Genomic DNA, 21,831 nt, shown 5'->3' with positions numbered 1-21,831 from the left:
AGGGTGACTGAAGGGATTAGCCTCAATGAGGAGAATCCACCATGATCTTTAACTCTTAGAACATAAGGGGGCTAAATAAGCCCTATAAGCAAAAAGAACTCAAGGCCTTTTTGCTTAAACACAGAATATCTTTACTAGGATGCCTTGAGACAAGAATAAAACCTAGAAGTCTTAATAAAGTGAAAAGGAAGTTTAGTAAGGACTGGAAAGTGTATTCAGATGAAGCTATGACAAACAATGGGAGAATCTGGCTATTTTGGAAGGACAATATGGTACATGTACATATTATTGGTGCTACTCCTCAATTGTTACATTGCCAAGTGAAGGATAAGGGATCAAGCTTCTCAGGCTACATCACATTTATTTATGGGAAGAACAAACTCAATGAAAGAAGGGAATTATGGGAGCAGCTAAGACAAATTCATAGCACTATGCAGGAGGCTTGGCTAGTTATTGGAGACTTCAACAATGTTTTATCTGTTCATGATCGACTCAATTGTCAACCAGTACATAAAGCTGAAATGGTGGAATTTCAAGAATGTCTAAGGGATATTGGAATGGGGCAATTGAACAGAAAAGGGTGTCAGTGGTCATGGTATAATAAAAGAGATGTAGAAGATAGAATATATAGTAATATTGACTGGGCATTTGGGAATACTTCCTGGCTAACTCACTATAGTAGTCTTGAAGCAGTTTTTGAATCGCCAGGAGTCTCCGATCATTCTCCTATCATTATCAACACTGAGGTAACTAGAAATCATTTGCCAAAACCATTCAAATTATATAATGTGCTGCTCAATCAGAAGGAGTTTGAAGAAGCTGTTAATGAGGTATGGAAGCAAAGCATTCAGGGATACACTATGTTCTCAATTTGGAAGAAATTGCAAAGGTTAATGGATAAGACAAAGCACATGAATAAAGAAATGACTTCATTAGAGAAAAAGATTGGCCAGATCAGGGAACAATTGAAGAATGTTCAAGGAGAAATTGATGAAGACCCATTCAACAGTCAATTAATAGCTAAAGAAAAGGAGCTGTTAATGTAGATTGAAAAATGGGAAGGAGTTAATGAACAAGTTTTGAGGCAAAGACCCAGAGCAATGTGGATACAGGTAGGGGATCAAAATTCCAAATTCTTTCATGCTCATTTGAAGTCCAGACAATCGAGGAATAAAATTTCAGCCATATACAATGACCAAGGGGAAAAAATGACTGATCATGTTCTGATAGAACAAGGGTTTAGAGGATTCTTCCAAACACTCTTGGGCACATCAGCTAATGAATTACCTTGTATTGATATTGAAATAGCTAGAGAAGGTCACTGTCTTACTAAGGAGCAACAACAACTTCTCAATGCACAAGTAACAGAGGAGGAAATTGATAAAGCTCTTAAAGAATTGCCAAACGATAAGGCCCGAGGAATAGATGGACTTCCAGCGAAATTTTTCAAGACCTACTGGAATATAATTGGAGTAGAGGTTAAAAAGGCTATTCAAGAGTTTTTTACCAATGGAAAAATGCTGAGAAGTGTAAATTGTACCACAATAACTTTGGTACCAAAGGTTGCAAGCCCAAGATCTGTCAAGAAATTCAGACCTATAGCATGTTACCCTGTACAAGCTTATATCAAAGATCATTATAGCCAAGTTGAAGTTGGTAGTGGACTCTGTTGTGGGACCTGCTCAATCAGCATTTATAGAAGGGAGGAACATACTGGATAATGTCATTATTGCACATGAATTGGTCAAAAGATACACTCAGAAAGGGGTCTCACCAAGATGTTGCATTAAAATAGATATAAGGAAAGCTTATGACTCAGTAGAGTGGCCTTTTTTAAGGATGATACTGCTTGAGTTTGGAATGCCTATGAGGTTTTTACAGTTGATAATGGAGTGTGTGACAACAGTCAGCTATTCCTTGTTATTGAATGGGGGACTAACAGATAAGTTCCAAGCAATAAAGGGGTTAAGACAAGGAGACCCCATGTCTCCTTACTTGTTTGTATTGGTGATGGAATATCTAAATAGGTCGTTAAAGAAGTTGAAACAAGATCCAGATTTTAACTATCACCCAAGATGTTCCAGAAATCATATAACACACATTTGTTTTGCTGGTGATTTGATCCTATGCTGTAGAGCAGACAAGATTTTAATAACTTTGCTACTGGAAAGATTCACTCACTCCATTGAGGTTTCAGGGCTCAAGGCTAACATGAAAAAGAGTGCATTGTATATTGATGGGGTACCTAGAGAATTTAAAGAGCAGATAATAGAGGAAATGCAATTCACTTTATGAGAACTACCATTCAAGTACCTAGGAGTGCCACTGTCCTCTAAGAAGTTGTCTGTTCAGCAATGGATGCCACTGATTGAAAAGATCACTACAAGAATCAATTGTTGGACAACACTATCTTATAGTGGGAGACTCCAGCTACTCAAAAGTGTGGTTTTTGAAATGCAAACATACTGGGCACAGGTGTTTCTACTACCTAAGAAGATCATCAAGATGATAGTCACATCATGTAGAACCTTCCTATGTACTGGAAGTAATGAACCATTTAGGAGGGCCTTGATAGCTTGGGAAACCATATGTATGCTAGTGTCAGCAGGTGGGCTTAATATTCTGGATATCTATTGCTGGAACAAGGCTGCATTATGCAAGTTACTATGGGCTATAACTACAAAGAAGAATACTTTATGGATTCAATGAATTCATAGCTTCTATGCAAAGAACAGAAGTGTTGAGAACATGAGTGCTCCAAAGCAAGCCTGTTGGCTTATAAGGAAGATATTTGATGCTAGGGATTGGTTCAGTCAAAACACTCCCACTGATGATCTGAATAGCCATTGCAAGAAGGGAAAATTCAACATCATGAAGTTATACATTGCACCAAGACCTCAATATCAGAAGTGTCCCTAGAAAAGACTAACGATAGCATCTAAAGCACTGCCTAAGCACCAGTTCATTCTTTGGTTGGCATTACACAGAAGGTTAGCCACAATAGTAGGACTACAGAAATGGGGGATTTCAGTGTCAAAAGAGTGTGTACTGTGTCAAAAGAACATTGAGGAAACAAGAGAGCATTTGCTGTTTGAATGTGAGTACTCCAGAATCCTATGGGCTAAATTGTTGCAATGGACAGGAATAAAACACTAGATAGGAAGCTGGGATGAGGAGATCGATTGGATAACAAAAAGAGCTGCAAACAGAGTCAAGGGAGAGATATTAGTATTCTTATTTGCAGCAGTGGTATACCATGTATTGGTTGAGGAGAAACAATAGAAGATTTCAAGGGAAAGAGACAACATACAGCAAGAGAACTAAAGAGATTGTAATGGATCTACACATTCGAGGGTAGACAGAAGCTAAATGGAAAAAGGAATTAGAAAGGCTAAGTAGTTATCCTAGCTAGTTAAGTCAAAGTTCTGAAATTAGAAGCTAGGTACTATTAGCGGAACAAATGTTTTTGTTTTGATCAGTTTTTGGATATTTGATCCTTGATCAGTATTTTTAGTAGAGATGATGTACAGGATCTAGCTCTAGAGTCCACACGAGCTAGTGCGATGTAAATATTATACTTGGTTAAATAAAATTTGATATTTTAACCAAAAAAAATAAAAATAAATTAAGTCATGATATATTATAAATGATAATGAAAGAAACTTTCAGAAAGGAAGGGTGGGATTGGTGGTACGGCTTAATCACAATAAGAAAATAAAATAATTATACTTATATTTTTTTTTTCTTTATTGATATTGATCTAGCTAAATAAGATTAATGTTTATCATTTTTCAAAAAATTATATTCTTAAATATTCATTTATAAATTCAGTACATTATTTAATAATATATTTACGTATTTTATTTTAAAAAATTACTCATTGAGATGGGGTACACAGGCAATATGCGTACGCTGAAACTAGTATAAGGCTAGTATGCTTTGCTAATAGAATAGGCCCAATAACTTGGCCCAGCTTATATTGGGAAGCCCAATCCAACCTAAGGTCCATCTGCAAGTTGGGTTCAACATGGGTCCAAATATTCGAAAATTCAAAACCGAAACCCATTATACAAAACCCATTGCACGTCTGAGAAAAACCCTCCTTTCTTCTTCCCAGAAAATCTCTTAAACCCTACTACCACAGAAAATCTCTTAAACTACTTCGAAGCCATGCATAGAAGGAACATTAGGTTGCGAAGAGAGTATCTTTACAGGAAAAGCTTAGAAGGGAAGGAGCGTTTGCTCTATGAGAAGAAACGCAAAATCAAAGAAGCTTTGGAGGGTCAGTTTTCACACTAAATAAATGAGAAAATCTTGAACTGTATATAATTCTTTTTTTATCTTCTTTTTTAACGATTTTGGGTATTTCAGAGGGAAAACCCATTCCAACTGAGCTCAGGAACGAAGAGGCTGCTCTTCGCAAAGAAATCGACCTTGAAGATGAAAATACTGCCGGTATGTTGATATCCCTTTTGCTTTTGCCCATGTTTCGTTTGCATGATTTTTATAGTTTAGAGGGCTGATTAAGGATCCTGCTACTTGTCTTGATTATTTTTTATACTTGATTGAATTGGGAGGATGACAGATGATGGAAGGATATGAAACATAAAATAAACTAGAAATTATTAGATGCTGGAAATGCATGAGAAAGGGGATTACATGCCTTATTCACTTTTACTTCTGCCTATAATTTGTCTTAGTATCAGTAGGTCAAAAAATTAGAGTACGTTCTATGAAGATCAAATCTCCATCATAGAGAAGCTATGTAAATTTTGGCATAGTTCTCCTTTATAAAGCATAGATCTGTCGTGAAATGCATTAGATATTAGATATGATTTGCCTCTTACACTTTGTGCTGTTTGAATGTCTTGGCTTAGTGGCTTACTAGAAAAGTTGTCCTTAACGTCATTGTTACCCTAAAACACAAGGCCAGGGAAGAGCCAAGGAATTGCGGAAACATTAAACATGAACTATCTCCTTAACAGGTGCACCTTGTGTGGTTAAAGAAGTTCAACATTGTGATGCTTTTCCTTTCTTGAACCCAGTTCATTCCTGCTATGGCTCTTTCTTCATCTTTCGCCATATACTGCTCCATATCCTTTGCCTACTGTTCCTCACTTCAATGTAGGGGTGTTCGTCGGTCGGTATGGGACGGTATTTAGACATTTCGGTTCGGTATTATCGGTATTCGGTTTCTTAAAATCCTATACCAATACCGTACCTAATTAAATTCGGTATGGTTCGGTTTTTCTCCTTTCGGTTTCGGTTTATTCGGTTCGGTAACTTCGGTTTATTCGGTTTGAATACTAACTAGTGCATAGAGCCATACACTCTAATATTCTTAATTAAAGTACGCAAAAAGACAATACTGAAAATGTTTGTTGACAAAATTTTGTCCAAAAGTAGAGTAAATTGTACATAAAAGAATATTTGATAATTAGAAATGTCTTGTTACTTGTTTAGGTTAATTGATGAACTTTGAGAATAAAGGAAAGTAAAATTTTAGATTTTTTATATTTATGTTATAATTGATAATATGTGTTTTGTGTAATATAATATATATTTCGGTATGGTATCGGCATTTCGGTATTTTATTTTAAAATACCAAATACCATACCTAATACCAATTTTTTTTAAAACTTAAACCAAATACCAAAATGCCATATACAAAATACCAAAATTTTCGATTTCGGTACGGTAATTCGGTATTTACCAAATTATGCCCAGCCCTACTTCAATGTATCTCATGTTTCAAAATCATATTCTTTGGTCCTGTGGTGGATGATCATTTCTCACCTTTTTCTTCAGCTTATAGTATCAGACTTAGAATACCTTTTTCCGCCTTTTGGCTAAAATCAACTAGTTCATTCTGCTTCATTGCCAAGTTGCAGGGAATTTTTGGTTGTTTTGGCATTCAATGGGTGGTGTCTTCCTAGGGTACGAGTTAATGTCCCTCATGAACATAGATACATGCTGTTTGCTGTCATCTGCCAGGGTTATGTGGACCTTATGGAAGAATGAAGAAGTTCCATGTTCTCAATTTTGATTTATCAACCATATAAAAAAAGAAAAAAGAAAAATGAGAGAGTTTTTAGGATTTGTTGTAGAGCCAGTTCCGGATGGATGTTTCTTTGCTCTAGACAACTCCCTTTTGGTGTTAAAGACTCTGCCATTAGAATCTATAACCTTTACAGTTATTGTTCCTTTAATGCTGTATTTTTTGTCATGCGCTCTCTCTCTCTCTCTCCCTCTCTTTCTTTCTCTTTGTTCTTTTGAAATAAGTATTCCAGATGGAGATGGGGTGGTTTCCAATTACATTACTTGTTCAGTTGTACGTGCTATGTGTTTGCTAGGACTAGTCCTTTATCTTTTTTTAATGATGTTGATGCAGTACCTCGATCAACTATTGATGATGAATATGCTAATGCAACTGAAAAAGATCCCAAAATTTTGCTTACCACTTCANCACCACAAAATCTTTGTTTTACAAGTCTTTTATTTGAGAAATATTTTTTCAAGGTAATAATTTCTCTTGTTGTCCTTTTCCTTATTTTTTCCCTGTTGTTGTATGGAGACAGGAATTGAAAATTGTGTTCCCTAATGCTCAGCGGATGAATCGTGGTGGTCAGGTTGGTTTACTATTGTGAAGTCTATTCTTGTTTGATGCTTTAATGCATTATGAGCTCACTAGTGATGGCTTTTGGAGCATTACCGCTTAAGAGTTTCATAATATTTAGAATTGGAACTAATTTGTCTCTAAGAATAGGACGAGGCGTTCCTTTAATGTAGATTACAATTTAGACTTATTTGTATATGTACATATTTGTATCTGTATGGACATGTTCAACCTAATGCTGGGGTTTAGTCAGCTTAATAATCTTTACCGGATGCTTTTCCATCTTGAAACTTGACCTTCTTTAAACTTAATTCCATTGTACTTGGGAAGATTTAGTTAGTGATAATGCGTATTTAAGAAAGCTAATTGTTTTTGCACTGTTGCATACTAGTTCAATTTTGATACTGTTCCTCACTCCCTTTAACCTTGGCACTTTATGTGGTTGGGACTTGGCAATATGATTATATCTTACAATAAGATGTAATATCACTATGATTTTTGAGAAACCTGTTAATATAATCCTTCCTCTCTGGTGGGAAGAAAACAAATCAGAATCTTGAATGTTACAGTTTGAGATTGATCTTCTGTCCCTTGTTTTACTTCCCATTTCCATGTCAGTCCGTTGTTCTACTGAGCATAAAATAGGGAAGATCAGCACCCAGGGTGTGGCCTAGCAGTAAGGAATGGACATGGGAGATCAAGGTTCAAATGCCATCAGAGCAAATACCTTATGTGATTTCTTCCCATTTGTAAGCCCTGGTGGATAGAGTTAGGCATCACCTTGAGCCGATCTTATTCAATGAATTGTGACTTCCTCACTTGAGTGTTCTATCGAATTTTCATTGATGGACTAGTGGACTCATTCGACTCATCGAGTGGATTAGTTGAGGTGCACACAAGCAAGTGGGATACCCCTGTTATCTAAAGGTAAAGGAACATCAAGATAAAAGGGAACAAATTGGATCAGATCCTCCTACATGCTAGTTTGAACAATGATGATCCCCTCTCTTTCTCTCTCTCTGTTTTTTATATGTCTCCTGNCCTCTCTCTCTCTCTCTCTGTCTGTTTTTGTATATGTCAATCTCCTGTTATACTTGGCAGAAAATGGGGCATTTTGGAGAACTCTTTACAATTGGCATGTTTATTTCACAAGGTTTTATTGATCACAAACAAAATTCACAAGGTTTGGCACTTTGGTTAAGAATATCTTGGGACAAGCCAATAGTATAGGCAGCTGGGCAGCTCTCTCTACTGTCTCTCGAAGACATTATCTATTTTGTGTTGTTTTATTTCTAATAGTCTTTACTCCATTCTATTTTATGAAAATGAAAGGTAAGGAATTGAAGTAACCTGTATCACCTTTGTGTCTTTGATTCATTAAAATTGCAGTGGCCCGTATTTTTCTTCACTAGGGCAAGGACATATTTCAGTCGCACTTATTTAATAGAATATATAAATAAGAGAGCACATGACAATGGATGTCACATATTTTTTGGTAAAGAAATTGCTGTGATTCTTCGTCTTCTGGACGTTTCTTTTCCTAACGGGGAAAATGATTTGGCTTAAGCATTTAATTACTTTTATGTACTTGCATAAGTATCTAGTCCTCTTTTATACACTTATTATGTGTTTTCATTTTAGTCTCTTTTTTTCCCTTTTTGCAGGTTATATCAGAAATAATTGAAACCTGCCGAGCTCATGATTTTACAGATGTAATTTTGGTCCATGAGCATCGTGGTGTGCCCGATGGTATTATCATTAGCCATCTGCCATTTGGTCCAACTGCTTACTTTGGATTGCTCAATGTGGTAAGGGGTCTTACTCTTCCCTTAAATAGTTCCAGAAGTCTTCTGCTGGCTGTAAAGAATTGCAGATGATGTTCTCATTTGACCATTTTCATGCAGGTCACAAGACATGATATAAAGGACAAAAAATCTATTGGAACCATGCCTGAGGCGTACCCACATCTGATTTTTGACAAATTTTCAACAAAGGTTGTACCTAACATCCTTTTTTGATGAAGAGTAAAACCGATCATTTTTTTCATGCATTTCCAATGGACTTGCTAGACATATTAACAAAAGAAACAAGAATTCTATGTTATCTCCATATCAAAGTTTATAGCTTCTCAGTGGCTCCCAGTTGGTGACATATTGACATCAAGAGTTTTTAATTTGGTCGCTTATATCTGCAAACAATCAATCCTAGAAGTTTAATTATATATCAATGTCTGGAGTTTTTGTGTTCTTAGTGTGGCATCTTATATGCTGTTCTATGCTAACCAGGGATATTTTGATCATGCAGCTTGGTGAGAGGACAGTTAACATCCTAAAGCATTTGTTTCCAGTGCCCAAGCCTGATACAAAGCGTATTATCACATTTGCTAACCAGTCAGACTATATTTCGTTCAGGTTAGATTCTTGTTCGTAGTATAGTTAAATTACTTAAAAATTAATGGTGTCATACGAGCAGAATGAAGCTTGTAAAGTGTATCTTTGACATTGGCTATCCTTAAACAAGGAGATATATATCCGGCTTCTGTTTGTAATGTTCTATTCTTTTTTCTTTTTGGTTTCATTTTATTTCTTTTTCATCGTCCATCATTTAAGGGATGTCTCTTTTAGTTGTTTCAGTCATTAGATTCTAAATTTTTTTTCCAGCAAGCTTAGCATAGTGAATCTTTTAGAGAATAGTTAACCTTTGTTTATTTCTGTCATGGTGGTGTACATGGATTTGCCTGAAATATCCTAACAAATAGAAAGGTGGAGGGTCCTTACCACTAGGCTATCCCTTCTGTTGTCAAAGAACCTTTTTTATAGACCTAAGCATTAGAGGGAAGGGCCTTTTCTGATTGACAGAGGGGATAGTTGAAAAGGAGGTTAAGTTTTGGTCATTAGCCAAATATACAACTTCTTCTTTTCCTCCTTGCTTTGTACTAAATTTGATTGAAACATGCAGACATCACATCTATGAAAAGCATGGAGGTCCAAAATCAATTGAGCTGAAAGAGGTTGGTCCTCGATTTGAACTACGGCTTTACCAGGTAACCATAATTCAAATGAGACTTGATTCATCATTCTTGTCTGCATCCGTGTTTATGTATAATTCTGAAACTCTGTTATATTGCTTATCTAAGTTATTAGCAGACCGACATGTCTATACAATTTTCCTTGTTGGATTTTGTGTGTGTGTGGTGGTGGTTGGGGGGGGGGGGTATCGTCTTTCATATCGACGTATTCCTTATAGAAAAATTCGGAACTATAAGAAAAAAAAAGGGGGGCTGCAGGTTCTCGTATCTATATCATGATAATGGATGTCAAGTAACTAGACTATAGTGATATTGGACCCTTATCTCCATTGAGTTTATTAATCTGTGATTTTTCTTGTTTTTGAAATTAGTCATATCAGTTAACAGCATTGTTTTGGTCTTAAAGACTCAGCGCCTGAAATTGATACTGTGGAGGAGGGTGGAAGTTAGGAAAGACCATACCCTGCTTTCTTCCTCAACTGAAGTGGTGAAATATTTCCGCAGTTTAATATTTCTGTTTTTGCAACTCTCTGATTTGGTGCCAGAAAATAATAATCAACCTCTAATCTCTGAAAGTTCTATAATTTAGATCTGATTTGATTTTATGATTGATGTAAGATAATAGTAGCGCTTCATACTATTTACTTGTTACAGTGTAGTTCAACTTTTGTGTGCCTGTCAGTTTCTGATTCTAAATTGACCATTTTCTCCATTTCAAAGTATAACATGGTCGAACATAATGGTCTCATTGAGATGCATGATTTTCTTCCATAGCATGTTTCCAAGTGCTTGTGCTGTCTCTTTATTAAATATCAATTGCATAATGTACAACTTTCGTGCTATGTTGTTAGGACATGTGATATCTTTTGGTTTTGCTGAAAGTCTTGATCAGTGTTCCATCTGTCGTGTCTGATCAAGTTACTTGTTTCCTTTCTGTAGATAAAACTAGGAACGATGGATCAGGATGAAGCTCAAACCGAGTGGGTCATAAGGCCTTACATGAACACATCCAAAAAACAGAAGCTTCTAGGGGACTGAAGATGCAGAATAGAAACTTTAAAGCCCCAAGCATTAACCGAAGTTGGTATCAAACAATTTTGTTAGCGAGAATACATCACAGAGCAAGATATGTGTTTGATCATGGAATCGCAGGAGCTATTTATCTTAGAGCAATATTTGACGCCGCTTCTGGTTCCATAGAGAGGAGATGCTGTAAAGTCTGTGCCTCTGTGTGGAGGTGAAAAACTGAACTCTCTTTTTCAAGTAGTCAGTTGGTATTTGGTATATCTCTTCAACTGGGAATACGATGTAATGTATAATATGCTAGTTTTTTGTAATCTCAAAATTGATTTATATGACTCTTCTATCTTGAGGTTAATGCAAGCTTAAATGATGAGGAAAGAGAAAATAGAATGATTCTTTTTGCCTTCAACTTATCAATCTTTCTCTTTTTTTTTTTTTTTTTTTTTTTTGGTATTAAGCGTGTACTTGCATCTAATAAGACAAGCACGTACCTCTAACATCTGTCTCAAACCTGCTTTCTTTCCATTCAATTAAACTAGTTGAGAACTGTACAGAATGTGTACAGTGGTAAGAATTTGTAAAAAGCAGAATCCTGAATTGTCAATTCATCAAACAAGTTTCAAGTCAAATAAGACCCATGTGTCTTCATGTCTGTTGAAAGGTGATAATTGATTAGTCTCCTGATTTTAAGTTGTCAAAAACAGCCTCTGTTGAAACTTAGATCAACATAGCAAGCTTCTTTAATTTGTTCTGGCATGAAAGCCCGTCTCTTCTGCAGGTTCAGAATGAATGTCGAATTGCATTTGATTGTAAAATACAAACTCTCACTTCATTGGTGCAGAATATAGAATAGAAGCAAATAATACTCTCACCGTTCCAATTTATGTTGACTGGGCACCTAGTTTAAGAAAAAATAAAACCTTTTGAGTTTGTCGTCCTAAACAAGTCAAAAGGGTAAAAATAGCACGGTATAGCCAGTTTTCGGACTGGTCAATCAAAAATAACCAGCGTTTAACAAGTCAATGAAAAATAACCACTATTTTGCTGCAATAGAGACCGGTCCAGCATAATATACTAGAGTTCGGTGCACTTGTGTATGAACTCCAGCATATTATGCTGGACCGGTATACTTTGCTGGATCTAGTATAATATACTGGACCAGTATAATATGCTGGAGTTCAAGTATACTTATGCTGGAACTCCAGCATAATATACTGGAGTATTTTTCGGGTTTTGAACAGTGTTTTTGCAAAGATTTATCTTTATATAAAAAGTGACTAAATTTTAATTACTTTTGAAATTGAGCTATTTTTGAACGACCAGTTGTAAATCTATTTGCCCGTCAAAAGGGGGTCCAGAGTATTTGTGTGGTTATAAAAGCTTCTTATTTAAGGGAAGGATTGAAAGTCTAAGCTAAATTGTTTCTAAATTTAGAAATGGGTCATTCTTTTTGGAACGGACCAAAAAGGAAATAGGTTCACATAAATTGGAACGGAGGGAGTAGAAAATTGAACTACTCCCTCCATTTCAATTTATGTGAACCTATTTTCTTTTTAGTCCGTGCTAAAAAGAATGACCCCTTTCCTTATTTGGAAACAAATTACCTTTATGCAATGATTTATAGCCACACAAAATATATGTGCCTCATTTTACACTACAACTTCAAAAGTCTTCTCTCTTTTTTTATACTCCGTGCCCCGTCAAATTGGGTTCACACAAATGTGGTTCAGGGTTCACAGGGGACAAAGGAAGGGCCGAAGTCTGTTTCTCTCCACGCCTATTCTACTAACTTGTCATTTTATAGCATATTGTGGCTTTCAATTGCTTATGCATTTCAGAATATATACTATGTATGTTCATGTTAGTGTTAGTTCTTCATGTCAGAATGGTTGAGGCATGAGCATAACAATCTGGAGATCTCATGTTTTAATTTGAGTTACAATATTTGGTGTAAGCTTATTTGCTCCAACCTCTCAATTACTTTTTCATCGCTACACAGTTCCAAGCAACAGAAAGAACTTGAGGTTGAAGGTTATGAGAGAACAACAACAACAACAACAACCTAGTATAATCCCACAAGTAGGGAAGGTTATGAGAGAACGAACTCTATTTATAGAGTTGTCAGGCCATCTCCAAGGCTGCACCAAATTTTGCACCAAATCCAATGGAACACCAAATCTTGGACCAAATGGAACACCAAATCTTGTTTTTGTGCTCTAATGGAACACCAAATCTTGCACCATTATAGTGCATGAATAGTGTTGCACCAAATTTGGCGCAACACTATTCATCACACCAAATTTAATTTATTATTATTTTATTCATCCATTTATTTTTTGGACTTTTAATTTATCATATATTGTGTATATAATTAATTTTTATATTAAGATCTTTATAATTTTAATTTTATATCCTATTTTTTGATATATTAATTTTTGTATATATTATATTTATATAAATTATAAGTTAATTTTATTATTATTATAATTGTATAAAAAGAAATATAACCATTATTTGAAAATATAAAATGCAAATGTAAGATATCTAATGTGCTAAAATTGAAAAGTGAAAACTAAAATTTTAAAAAGAAAATTAACAATACATAAAATAAAAATACATTATAATAAAAATACTATTCGGGAGCACGTTCAGCAAAGAAGAGATATTTTGTAATGAAACAAGAATTATGTCGAAAAGATGTTGAACATGCATTCGGAGTTTTGCAATTGTTGCAGGTCCGTCACGTTTTTGGAGAAAAGAGGTGCTACATGATATAATGACCACATGTATTATACTGCACAACATGATAATTGAGGACGAGCGTGATCTTAATGCACCAATTGAAGATGCACGTGAATGTCCAGCTCCTACGGTAGAAATGACAGTAGATGAAGATCACCGATTTGAAATTTTTTTAGCTTGACACAAAAAAATTAAGGATAAAGATGCGCATTTCGCACTTCGTAATGCATTAATCGAGCATTTATAGGAGAAAAGAGGCGAAAGTTAAATATTTATGTGGTACTTAAATTAAATTTGACTATGATGTAATATTTATTTAATTATCTTTTATCAATGATTTCACTTTTAATTGATTTATCCTTTAAAATAATTTTGTAATAAATGATTATATAAGTGGTGAATGTGAATTATATATAATGAATATGGAAAAAAGAAAAAAGATAGTATTTAAATAAAAAATAAAATTTAAATAGAAGATAATAATATAATATAGAAGAGAGAAGAAATATTATTTTTTGCTGTAAAAAATAGTGTAATGGTTGACGTAAATTTGATGTTATTTTATTTTAATGTGAAATTTGGTGTTAGGGTTGGAGATGATCTCAAAAGCATCGATATCTTTTCTCTACATTAGTTGAATACAACTAGTGCTGAAGTTCTAAATCTATTGATATCGATCTCTGAAGAATCGCTTCTTTTAACAGTTTGAGTTTGAGAGGAACTCTTTCAGCTAACTAAAAGCAAAGGAAGTTACCGTCCGAATAAAAGTGAAAAAGGGATGGGTCAATCCAATTAGCTGACATGGACTTCTGGCTTCCAAAAACAATATCAAATAGAGAAGAATATGTTGTTTGAGAAAAATTGATTCCCAAGTCTTTAAAGCCAAACATAAAAGTGAAGGACTTTAGGTTCCAAGTCATTCGTTTTTTCTTCTCCCTAAGTCAAAGCTGGCTAAACTTGATGGGCGTAAAATTGTTGCAAAACATTATTCAGAGAAGTTTATTATCTGGAAGGCGAGCAAAATGGTTGTTGCGGAACACATGTAACTTGCTTTCCGTGAGAAATGGAGTCAAGCAAGAGTCTTTTAAGAAGATTGTTGGCTACACAAGTACTTCGAGCCTCGTCTCAAGTTCGATATATCTGTATCCAGACAAGTTATGACATAGAGGATATTTGTAGGCATGCAAAATTTATTGGAAAAATCCATAAAATAATTTAAACCATATTTTAAATTCAAGATATTCTAGTCCAAACAAAATATTTTGGGCTAATATAATTAAATTAATTATATAGATCCAACCCAAGTAATGAGCCCACTTCATTGTGCCCAAAATGTAATCTTCCTAGAGCCTAGTTTAGTGCCACAAGTCAAATTACATGGCACACCAAGTCAAAAGGAAGAGCCAATAGGATCGTGCCACGTATCACAATGACAAGGCGTGCCAATGAAACTGTGCCACATGTGCAAGTGCCATGTTCTCGCCAATCAAATGCGGCATTGTCACTCTTCAATCGGATTGGTCAGAAAGATCGAGTTTGTTCTCATCACAACTCTTCCCTCCCACAACTATAAATAGGGGTCTTCATAACTCAGAATGATACCAAAAGTTATAACAAGAAGCAAGAGAGAGCTCGTGGATCAAACACCGCAAATTTCTCTACAAATTTCAAGCTTCAAGCAATCAAGTTCAAGCTTAAGAACGAAGAACAAATTAAGGTTCAAGGAGTACGAGTTCAAATCAAAGTTCGCGCTAGTTGAATTCAAGATCATCATTCGTGGCAACAAATGTAGATTCAAGATCTAGCTCAAAGACCCTTAATTTATTTATTATTAGAAAGAAGAATCAGAGGATTCATAAAGATTGTACACACATATTATTTGAAATCAAATACTACAATTGTTGCAATAGTTTTCAATCTCGCTTATTTTCTTGACGCAAATTATAATAGAAAAGTAAAAGTAAATAAATGGAGTAATATATATCTTTTAATAATAATATATTATTATAACAGCAAAAAAAAATTCAAAGCAAATAAAATTATTATAGAGAGATTTAAGTATATGCTCATACATTAGAAAATAAAACGAAAATATTAGTTTGTGTTCGATAAGTATCAAGAGGAAAGTTCCACGCATTTATTTCAAAGTTTTAAAAAGCCGGTCCTCGTCACCTAGTTCTCGTCCTCTCTTCCTAAGCTTTTAACTTTTTCTTTCATCTCTCTCTCAATTTCCAAGAAATCTATCCGTTAGAAACTTGCAACTTTTAATTGAAGTCCGATACTCCAAAAACCCTACGTATCCTCCGTCGCCGGCGACAACTCACCGGCAAACAACTGTTTATTGCCATGACTTTTGGTGTTCTAAGCCCCCTGGGCACAGCTCTAACGATAATATTCGTGATCTCATTATTAGCTCTGTTTGCTCAGCTCTTCTTTATACTCTGGCGGCGCCGCAATTTCCGCCGTAACATTCCGATTCATGTCCACAGAAATGTTCTAGAACCTTCCGAGATCTCCTCTTCTTCTCCTAATTCGTCGTTTACTTCTTCCCATTCTTCGACTTCGAAAGAGCTTCTCCTTTTCTTCTGCCTTAGAACACAAACGTGTAATCTCTCTCGGGTCGGACCCAACTCGTGTCCGAGTCCGAACTCCGCCGTGTCATCTCCAGAACCGGCAGAAATGGAGCTTATAGATTTGTTGAAGCTTCAGGGTATGTATGGGCCTTCGAGATTTCTCTTTACAATTAAGGAAGAGGAAAAAGAAGATTTGGAGTCTGAGAAGTCACTGTGTTCTTCTGCTGAGAAGACTAATAAGAGTATGAGCTTGCAGCAGTGTATGAAGAACGACGAAGAGTCGCCTGAAATGACGTCTCCGGTGCGGAAATTGGCCGTCGAAGAGTTGCCGGAGTTGGCTGTGACGGTCGATTGTCCTAATCATCCTATGGAGAATCAAATTCAAACGACGCCATTTTCCACTCCATGCGACTCGCCTTTGTACTTAACTCCTCTGGCTTCTCCGATTCGTGAAGCAAGCTTATAAAACGTGGTCGTTCTGCATCGCCGCCGGCTATCACATTGCCGAGCTGTAGCCTGTAGTAGAAAAAATTATTCTACCTTTTTCTTTTTGGGTATGTATGTATAGTTTGATTTTGACATTTTACCTTGACCAGTCTTCATTTTTCTAATTCGTCGTATTTATTGTAGTAGTATGTTATTGTAGTGTCGGCCGAATTATCTATGCATGTATTGGGTGATACCCTTTTTGCTTGAGCCCGACCGGGTTGGGTCCGGTCCGGGGCAAGTCGGGGCCATCGAACCCGACCTGGATGCAAGGTAGAACGACGGCCACGTCAACAACCGAGGTCGAGTCATTTCGAGACCGTTGCAGAGCTCGATATGAGTCACCACCGGATGGAGAAACACACAAGGTCGAAAGCTGGACTCGTAACGGATAACCAAGCGTCGCCGGATATCTCGCCCAAACGTGATTTTCTCAACCACTTCAGGCCATTAAGGCGTAATTACAGGGATCCACGATGTAATTAATTTGCCTACCTTATTTTTACCCTTAATCAGAATGTATAAAAGGGGAGAAGACCCCATAAAGAGGGGATCGGAAACCATTACACGACAGTACCATCTCTCTCAATTCTTGTACGCTATCAAGCACAATTGTTCTAAGCAATATTATATTCTGCGATTATTTACTTTAACAGCAAACATTGAGTCTTTATCTCTTGTTTTCCTCAATCCAAACCTTTTGTATCTTTTAGTTCACGGATCCTTAAAACCCCATATAAATTCAATTGTTATCCGGATTCCAGGGTAAACACCCGGATAATAATTAAATGCAAATAGACGACTTTGTAGCTTACGCTATCGAGCCATCTTAACTAATTTTCGACGCTCTGGCCTTAAGTTTGGGTGCTTTTTTGCATTATATTAACGTACTATTTCTTTCTCGCTTAAACTTTGGCCAGGTAACCAATTTAACCTATTAATAACATTTAAATGTTCTGACCTTAAACTTCTAGAACGGAGGTACCTAACACACATTTAAATGTCAAGACCTTAAAACTAGTAAGATGTGTAACAATCTGACATACCGTGTAATATATTCTAAAATGACTAATAGAGATCTTTAATTTAAAAAAGCAAACATGAAAGGACTTGGATAATTATAAAAATAGAAAACTGCGACTCCTTCCAACAAGGCTTTGATGCTATTAATATTAACAGCAATAATAAAGAAAACCGAGACTTTATTTCAACAAATAGATATGAAGAAACTTGTAGACTTTAATTTGAAGAGTTCAGAATTCGGTTGTCATTAGGAGGTTCTTCTTTCTGAAGGGCTTCAGGCGCAATCCCTCGGAAAAAATAGTGGATGGAAGTCTTCAATTAAAGTTTTACTGTATGATCACCCTCATTATTACCATTCACTAGGAGGGAAATACAGTTTTTGAATCAGAAATTGTTGACCATTGTCCGTAATTAGATTTATAACAAGGTCTCTCTTATATAGCAACCGTAAAAATATTTTCAACAGTCCGCCATAACGCAAATTTCCAGCTCTGACATTATAGATGAGAAATCTATAACATATATTCCGAAAGGTTACTTTAACTTAACAACATCAACCAGAATAAGAAATATTTATGCCACGTAAGATGCATAATGATAGCTTAGCTTCTTTTATCATTCAATGTTCCTCTCTTATAGCATGTTTGGCCAAGTAGCTTATTTTGATAAGTGTTTATTTTTCAAAAGTGTTTTTCTCAAAAGTACTTTTGGGGAGAAGCAGTTTGTGTTTGGCTAATTAATTTGAAAAGCACTTCTGAACAACAATTAGTGTTTGGTCAAGCTTTTAAAAACTGCTTCTAAGTGTATTTTTCTCAAAAGTACTTTTCAAAAAAGTGTTTTTCAAGAGAAACTATTTTTTTCTGCTTCTCCAAAATTGCTTCTACTTTTCTTCAATAGCACTTCTTTTCCTTCCAAAAGTTTGGCCAAACACCTCAATTTTTGGAGAAAAAAAAATACTTTTAGCCCAAAAAAAGCTTGGCCTTTGTAACGATCCGACCGGTCGTTTTGCTTTTTAGAACCCCGTTCCAAGACTCCCGTATGTGCTTTACTATTTTATGACTTGCGGGGATGGTCAGTTTGGGATTTGGAAGGGTTCGGGTTGAAATCGGAACACTTGGTTCCATGGTTGGGCTTTTAAAGGCTAAGCTTGACTGCGGTCAATGTTTTGAGTAAACGACCTCGGAATCGGGATTTGACGGTTCCAATAGGTTCGTATGATAATTTCGAACTTGGGCGGATGTTCGGATCGGATTTTGGACGAACCGAGAGCGTTTCGGCGCCTAATAGTGAAAGTTGGCTCTTTGAAGGTTTTAAAGTTCTTTAAATTTGGTTTGGAGTAGGTTTTGGTGTTATCGAGGTCCAATTGGGATTCTGAGACTAGGAATAGTTCTGTAATGCCGTTTATGACTTGCACGCAAAAATTTGACGTCATTCCGAGTTGATTTGATAGGAATCGGACATGCGGAAGTATTTTTAGAAGTTTTTGAGTTTCATGAGTTAATCCATGCGTTTTGGCGTCCGGTTCGTGATTTTAGATGTTATTTCGGTGTTTTAATCGCGCGAGCGAGTTCGTATGATGTTTTTAGACTTGTGTGGATGCTTGGTGTGGAGCCCCGAGGGCTCGGGTGAGTTTTGGACGCGTTCGGATGGATGAGGAGACTTCAATTTTTCTGGGTTTTTTGTTGGTGTCTCAGGTATCGCAAATGCGATAATTGGTTCGCATTTGCGAGAAGGGTGAGCTTCGCAATTGCGAAGAAGCTCGGCCAAGGCAGGACTCGCATTTGTGAGATTTCCAGTCGCTTTTGCGACGAGCCTCCCTTCGCATTTGCAAACATTTTTGTCGCATTTGCGACCTTGACAGCGGGGGACTCAGCTTCGCATTTGCGAAGATTTTTTTGCATTTGCGAACCAGGTGTCGCAAATGCGACATCTGCAATCTGTGCAACAACTTTTAATGCCGGACTTAGCTTTATTTCCCTCATTTTCCACTTGGTCTTTGGACGATTTTGAGAGCATTTTTTAGAGAGGTTCCTTCAACATCAAGAGGTAAGTGATCCCTATCGATTCTTTAGCTAAATACATGAATCATAAGTAGATTTAACATGAAAACTGGTGCGATTTTTGGGATTTTTGAGTAAAATCTAGGGTTTTGATAAAAATGGGATTTAATCCCGAAAATGATTATGAAATGGGGTGAAAATCATATATTTGAGTTCATGAGGTTATGGGTAAAAAATTTCTTCGAAAATTTCCAGAATCCGGGCACGTGGGCCAGGGGGTGAATTTTAAGAATTCTTTAATTGGGGTTGGATAATCACTTTAATAGTTGGGATATGAACTTGTGAACATGCATTGACTATTTTATATAATATTTGACTAGTTTCAAGTCGTTTGGCACCGAATTGAGGGTTTAAAGCATGATTTTGGACCGAAAAGTAAGCTTGAGACGAGGTAAGTCTCTTTTCTAACATTGTAAGAGGGAATTAACCCCATAGATGAATTGATTTAATATGTACTCCTATTTGTGGGGGCTACATGCCGACGAGGTGACGAGAGTCCGTACGTAGCTATTATTTATACTTATGCCCGAGTACTTTAGGACCCAAAACATGTGATACTTGCGGTATTTGCACCATACTTGCTAATTTAAATGCTTAAATCATATCGGAACTTGATAAAGGAATTGTAAAAGGTCGAATTTCATTTACTTGAGTTTTGGACGGGTTACTTGACCGTTAATGAGAATTGATGTTTCCTTGAATATTAGCCTCTTAATAATCTTTGATTCGGTTATTTACAAAGTATTTTCTCTTCTTGTGGAGCGGACTGAACGCCTCGGTAATAGAATAGATGCATCTATAATTTGTGTCGTTCGACCCTCGACAGTGCACAGTTTATATATTTGTATGTTGGATCGGGCCGTACGACCTCGGCATAAATCGTGCGTAATAAATTCTTGGAGCCCAATTATAATTAATATTGTTTTCATTGGCTTGAGAGATTAATTCGTTAAACGGTGGGAATTAATTTGGGACTTAATCTTAATGAAAGAATTGTTCATTTATTCTTGTTATTGAGTTTTCAGTTATATTTATATAGTCCATGCTTAGTTATAATTCCATTACTTTATTGTTAGCTCATAGTAAGTGTCGGAGTCAACCCCTTGTCACTAGTTCTTCGAGGTTAGATTGGATACTTACTGGGTACATGTTGTTTATGTACTCACGCTAAACTTCCGCATTAAATGTGCAGGATCTGAGGCAGGTGCATCTGGATATCAGTCCGGCGCGCATCCTTGATTCCACGAGACTCTGCGGTGAGCTGCCTTCCGAGCCCGTTCTGCAGCAGGCTAAGTCTTTCTTTTGCTTTATTTTCTGTCTATTTCACTTTAGCCAGTAGTGTAATACTCTTTTGTATATTCTACTAGTAGCTCATACACTTGTGACACCAGGTCTTGGAGATTTATGCTAGTAGACACTTGTTGATTTTTGAGTAACTACTTCATTCCATTGCTTTTAAAAAAATTTACTTTCTCATTTTACTAACTTATTCACTTCTTGATTTCGGAATAATTAATAATCAACTATTTAAAATTTCTAAAAGAAAAGATCACAGAGTTAGTTCTTTGTTGGCTTGCCTAGCGGTAACGTTGAGCGCAATCACGGCCTATTGGAGAAATTGGGTCGTGACAGTCTTAGTATGTCAACAAATACCGTACTTCTGCAGATATATGTTAGTCCACTTAATTAACAAGACTTATAGCATGTTTGGCCAGGCTAGAAAAATCAGCTTATTTTAAAAAGTATTTTTTTTTCAAAAGTGCTTTTGGAAAAGTTGTTTACCCCAAAATTGAGTAACAATTAAACTTGTACGCAGTTTAAAGGATATGTGGTTTAATTCAATACGAATAAATAAGAATAATAGATAAACTATCAAACCAATCGCAATGTAGTGACCAAGCCTGATCTTGATGTGGAGTAGTGGAACTCATCCCCGATTAGACCCTCGGTACGAGCTCGATCACGATCGAGGAAAAGAACGAACAAATAATACCTTTAATGATAGCTAGAAGACAAGACTTTTATTGCTTTGAAATGCGTATTACCATGTGTCACAAACAAAAGAAAAACTTTCCCTTTATATAGTAGGAGAATTTCAGTCCTAATACAAGTCTAAAAAATATAAAAATCTTATTTTCTCGGAAATTATTGATTTATAATTGATACCGAAAGAGATTCGCGCCGTAAAATCCGGTTGAGGGAGAAAATTACGGCCCCCTATCCGTCACGCATATCCGTCACGCATAACTGTTCACCGCATCTCCGAGGTCCATAAGCCAT

The 21,831-nt window shown here is 36.2% G+C and overlaps 2 protein-coding genes across 2 annotated transcripts; both read left to right on the top strand.

The window, feature by feature from the left end:
* The first annotated feature begins 4,075 nt into the window (after window positions 1–4,075).
* LOC109207335 (U3 small nucleolar ribonucleoprotein protein IMP4-like) lies at window positions 4,076–11,076 on the top strand. Its single transcript, XM_019370235.1, has 9 exons — window positions 4,076–4,282; window positions 4,372–4,455; window positions 6,392–6,478; window positions 6,556–6,629; window positions 8,281–8,424; window positions 8,521–8,610; window positions 8,921–9,027; window positions 9,575–9,659; window positions 10,584–11,076. The coding sequence occupies exons 1-9, from the start codon at window positions 4,171–4,173 to the stop codon at window positions 10,680–10,682; spliced, it is 882 nt and encodes a 293-aa protein (XP_019225780.1). The 5' UTR covers window positions 4,076–4,170; the 3' UTR covers window positions 10,683–11,076.
* Window positions 11,077–15,529: 4,453 nt separating this feature from the next.
* Window positions 15,530–16,726, top strand: LOC109207329. Its single transcript, XM_019370226.1, has 2 exons — window positions 15,530–16,536; window positions 16,616–16,726. The coding sequence occupies exon 1, from the start codon at window positions 15,756–15,758 to the stop codon at window positions 16,446–16,448; it is 693 nt and encodes a 230-aa protein (XP_019225771.1). The 5' UTR covers window positions 15,530–15,755; the 3' UTR covers window positions 16,449–16,536; window positions 16,616–16,726.
* Window positions 16,727–21,831: the final 5,105 nt, after the last annotated feature.

The sequence above is a fragment of the Nicotiana attenuata genome, unplaced genomic scaffold, assembly GCF_001879085.1.
Source record: "Nicotiana attenuata strain UT unplaced genomic scaffold, NIATTr2, whole genome shotgun sequence".
In the NCBI taxonomy this organism is placed as follows: domain Eukaryota; kingdom Viridiplantae; phylum Streptophyta; class Magnoliopsida; order Solanales; family Solanaceae; genus Nicotiana; species Nicotiana attenuata.
Note: the sequence above shows the minus strand (reverse complement) of the source record. Positions and strands in the feature narration are given on the sequence as shown.

Coding starts and splice junctions, on each gene's coding strand:
- LOC109207329 (XM_019370226.1), top strand. CDS start 15,756: ATGACTTTTGGTGTTCTAAGCCCCCTGGGCACAGCTCTAACGATAATA.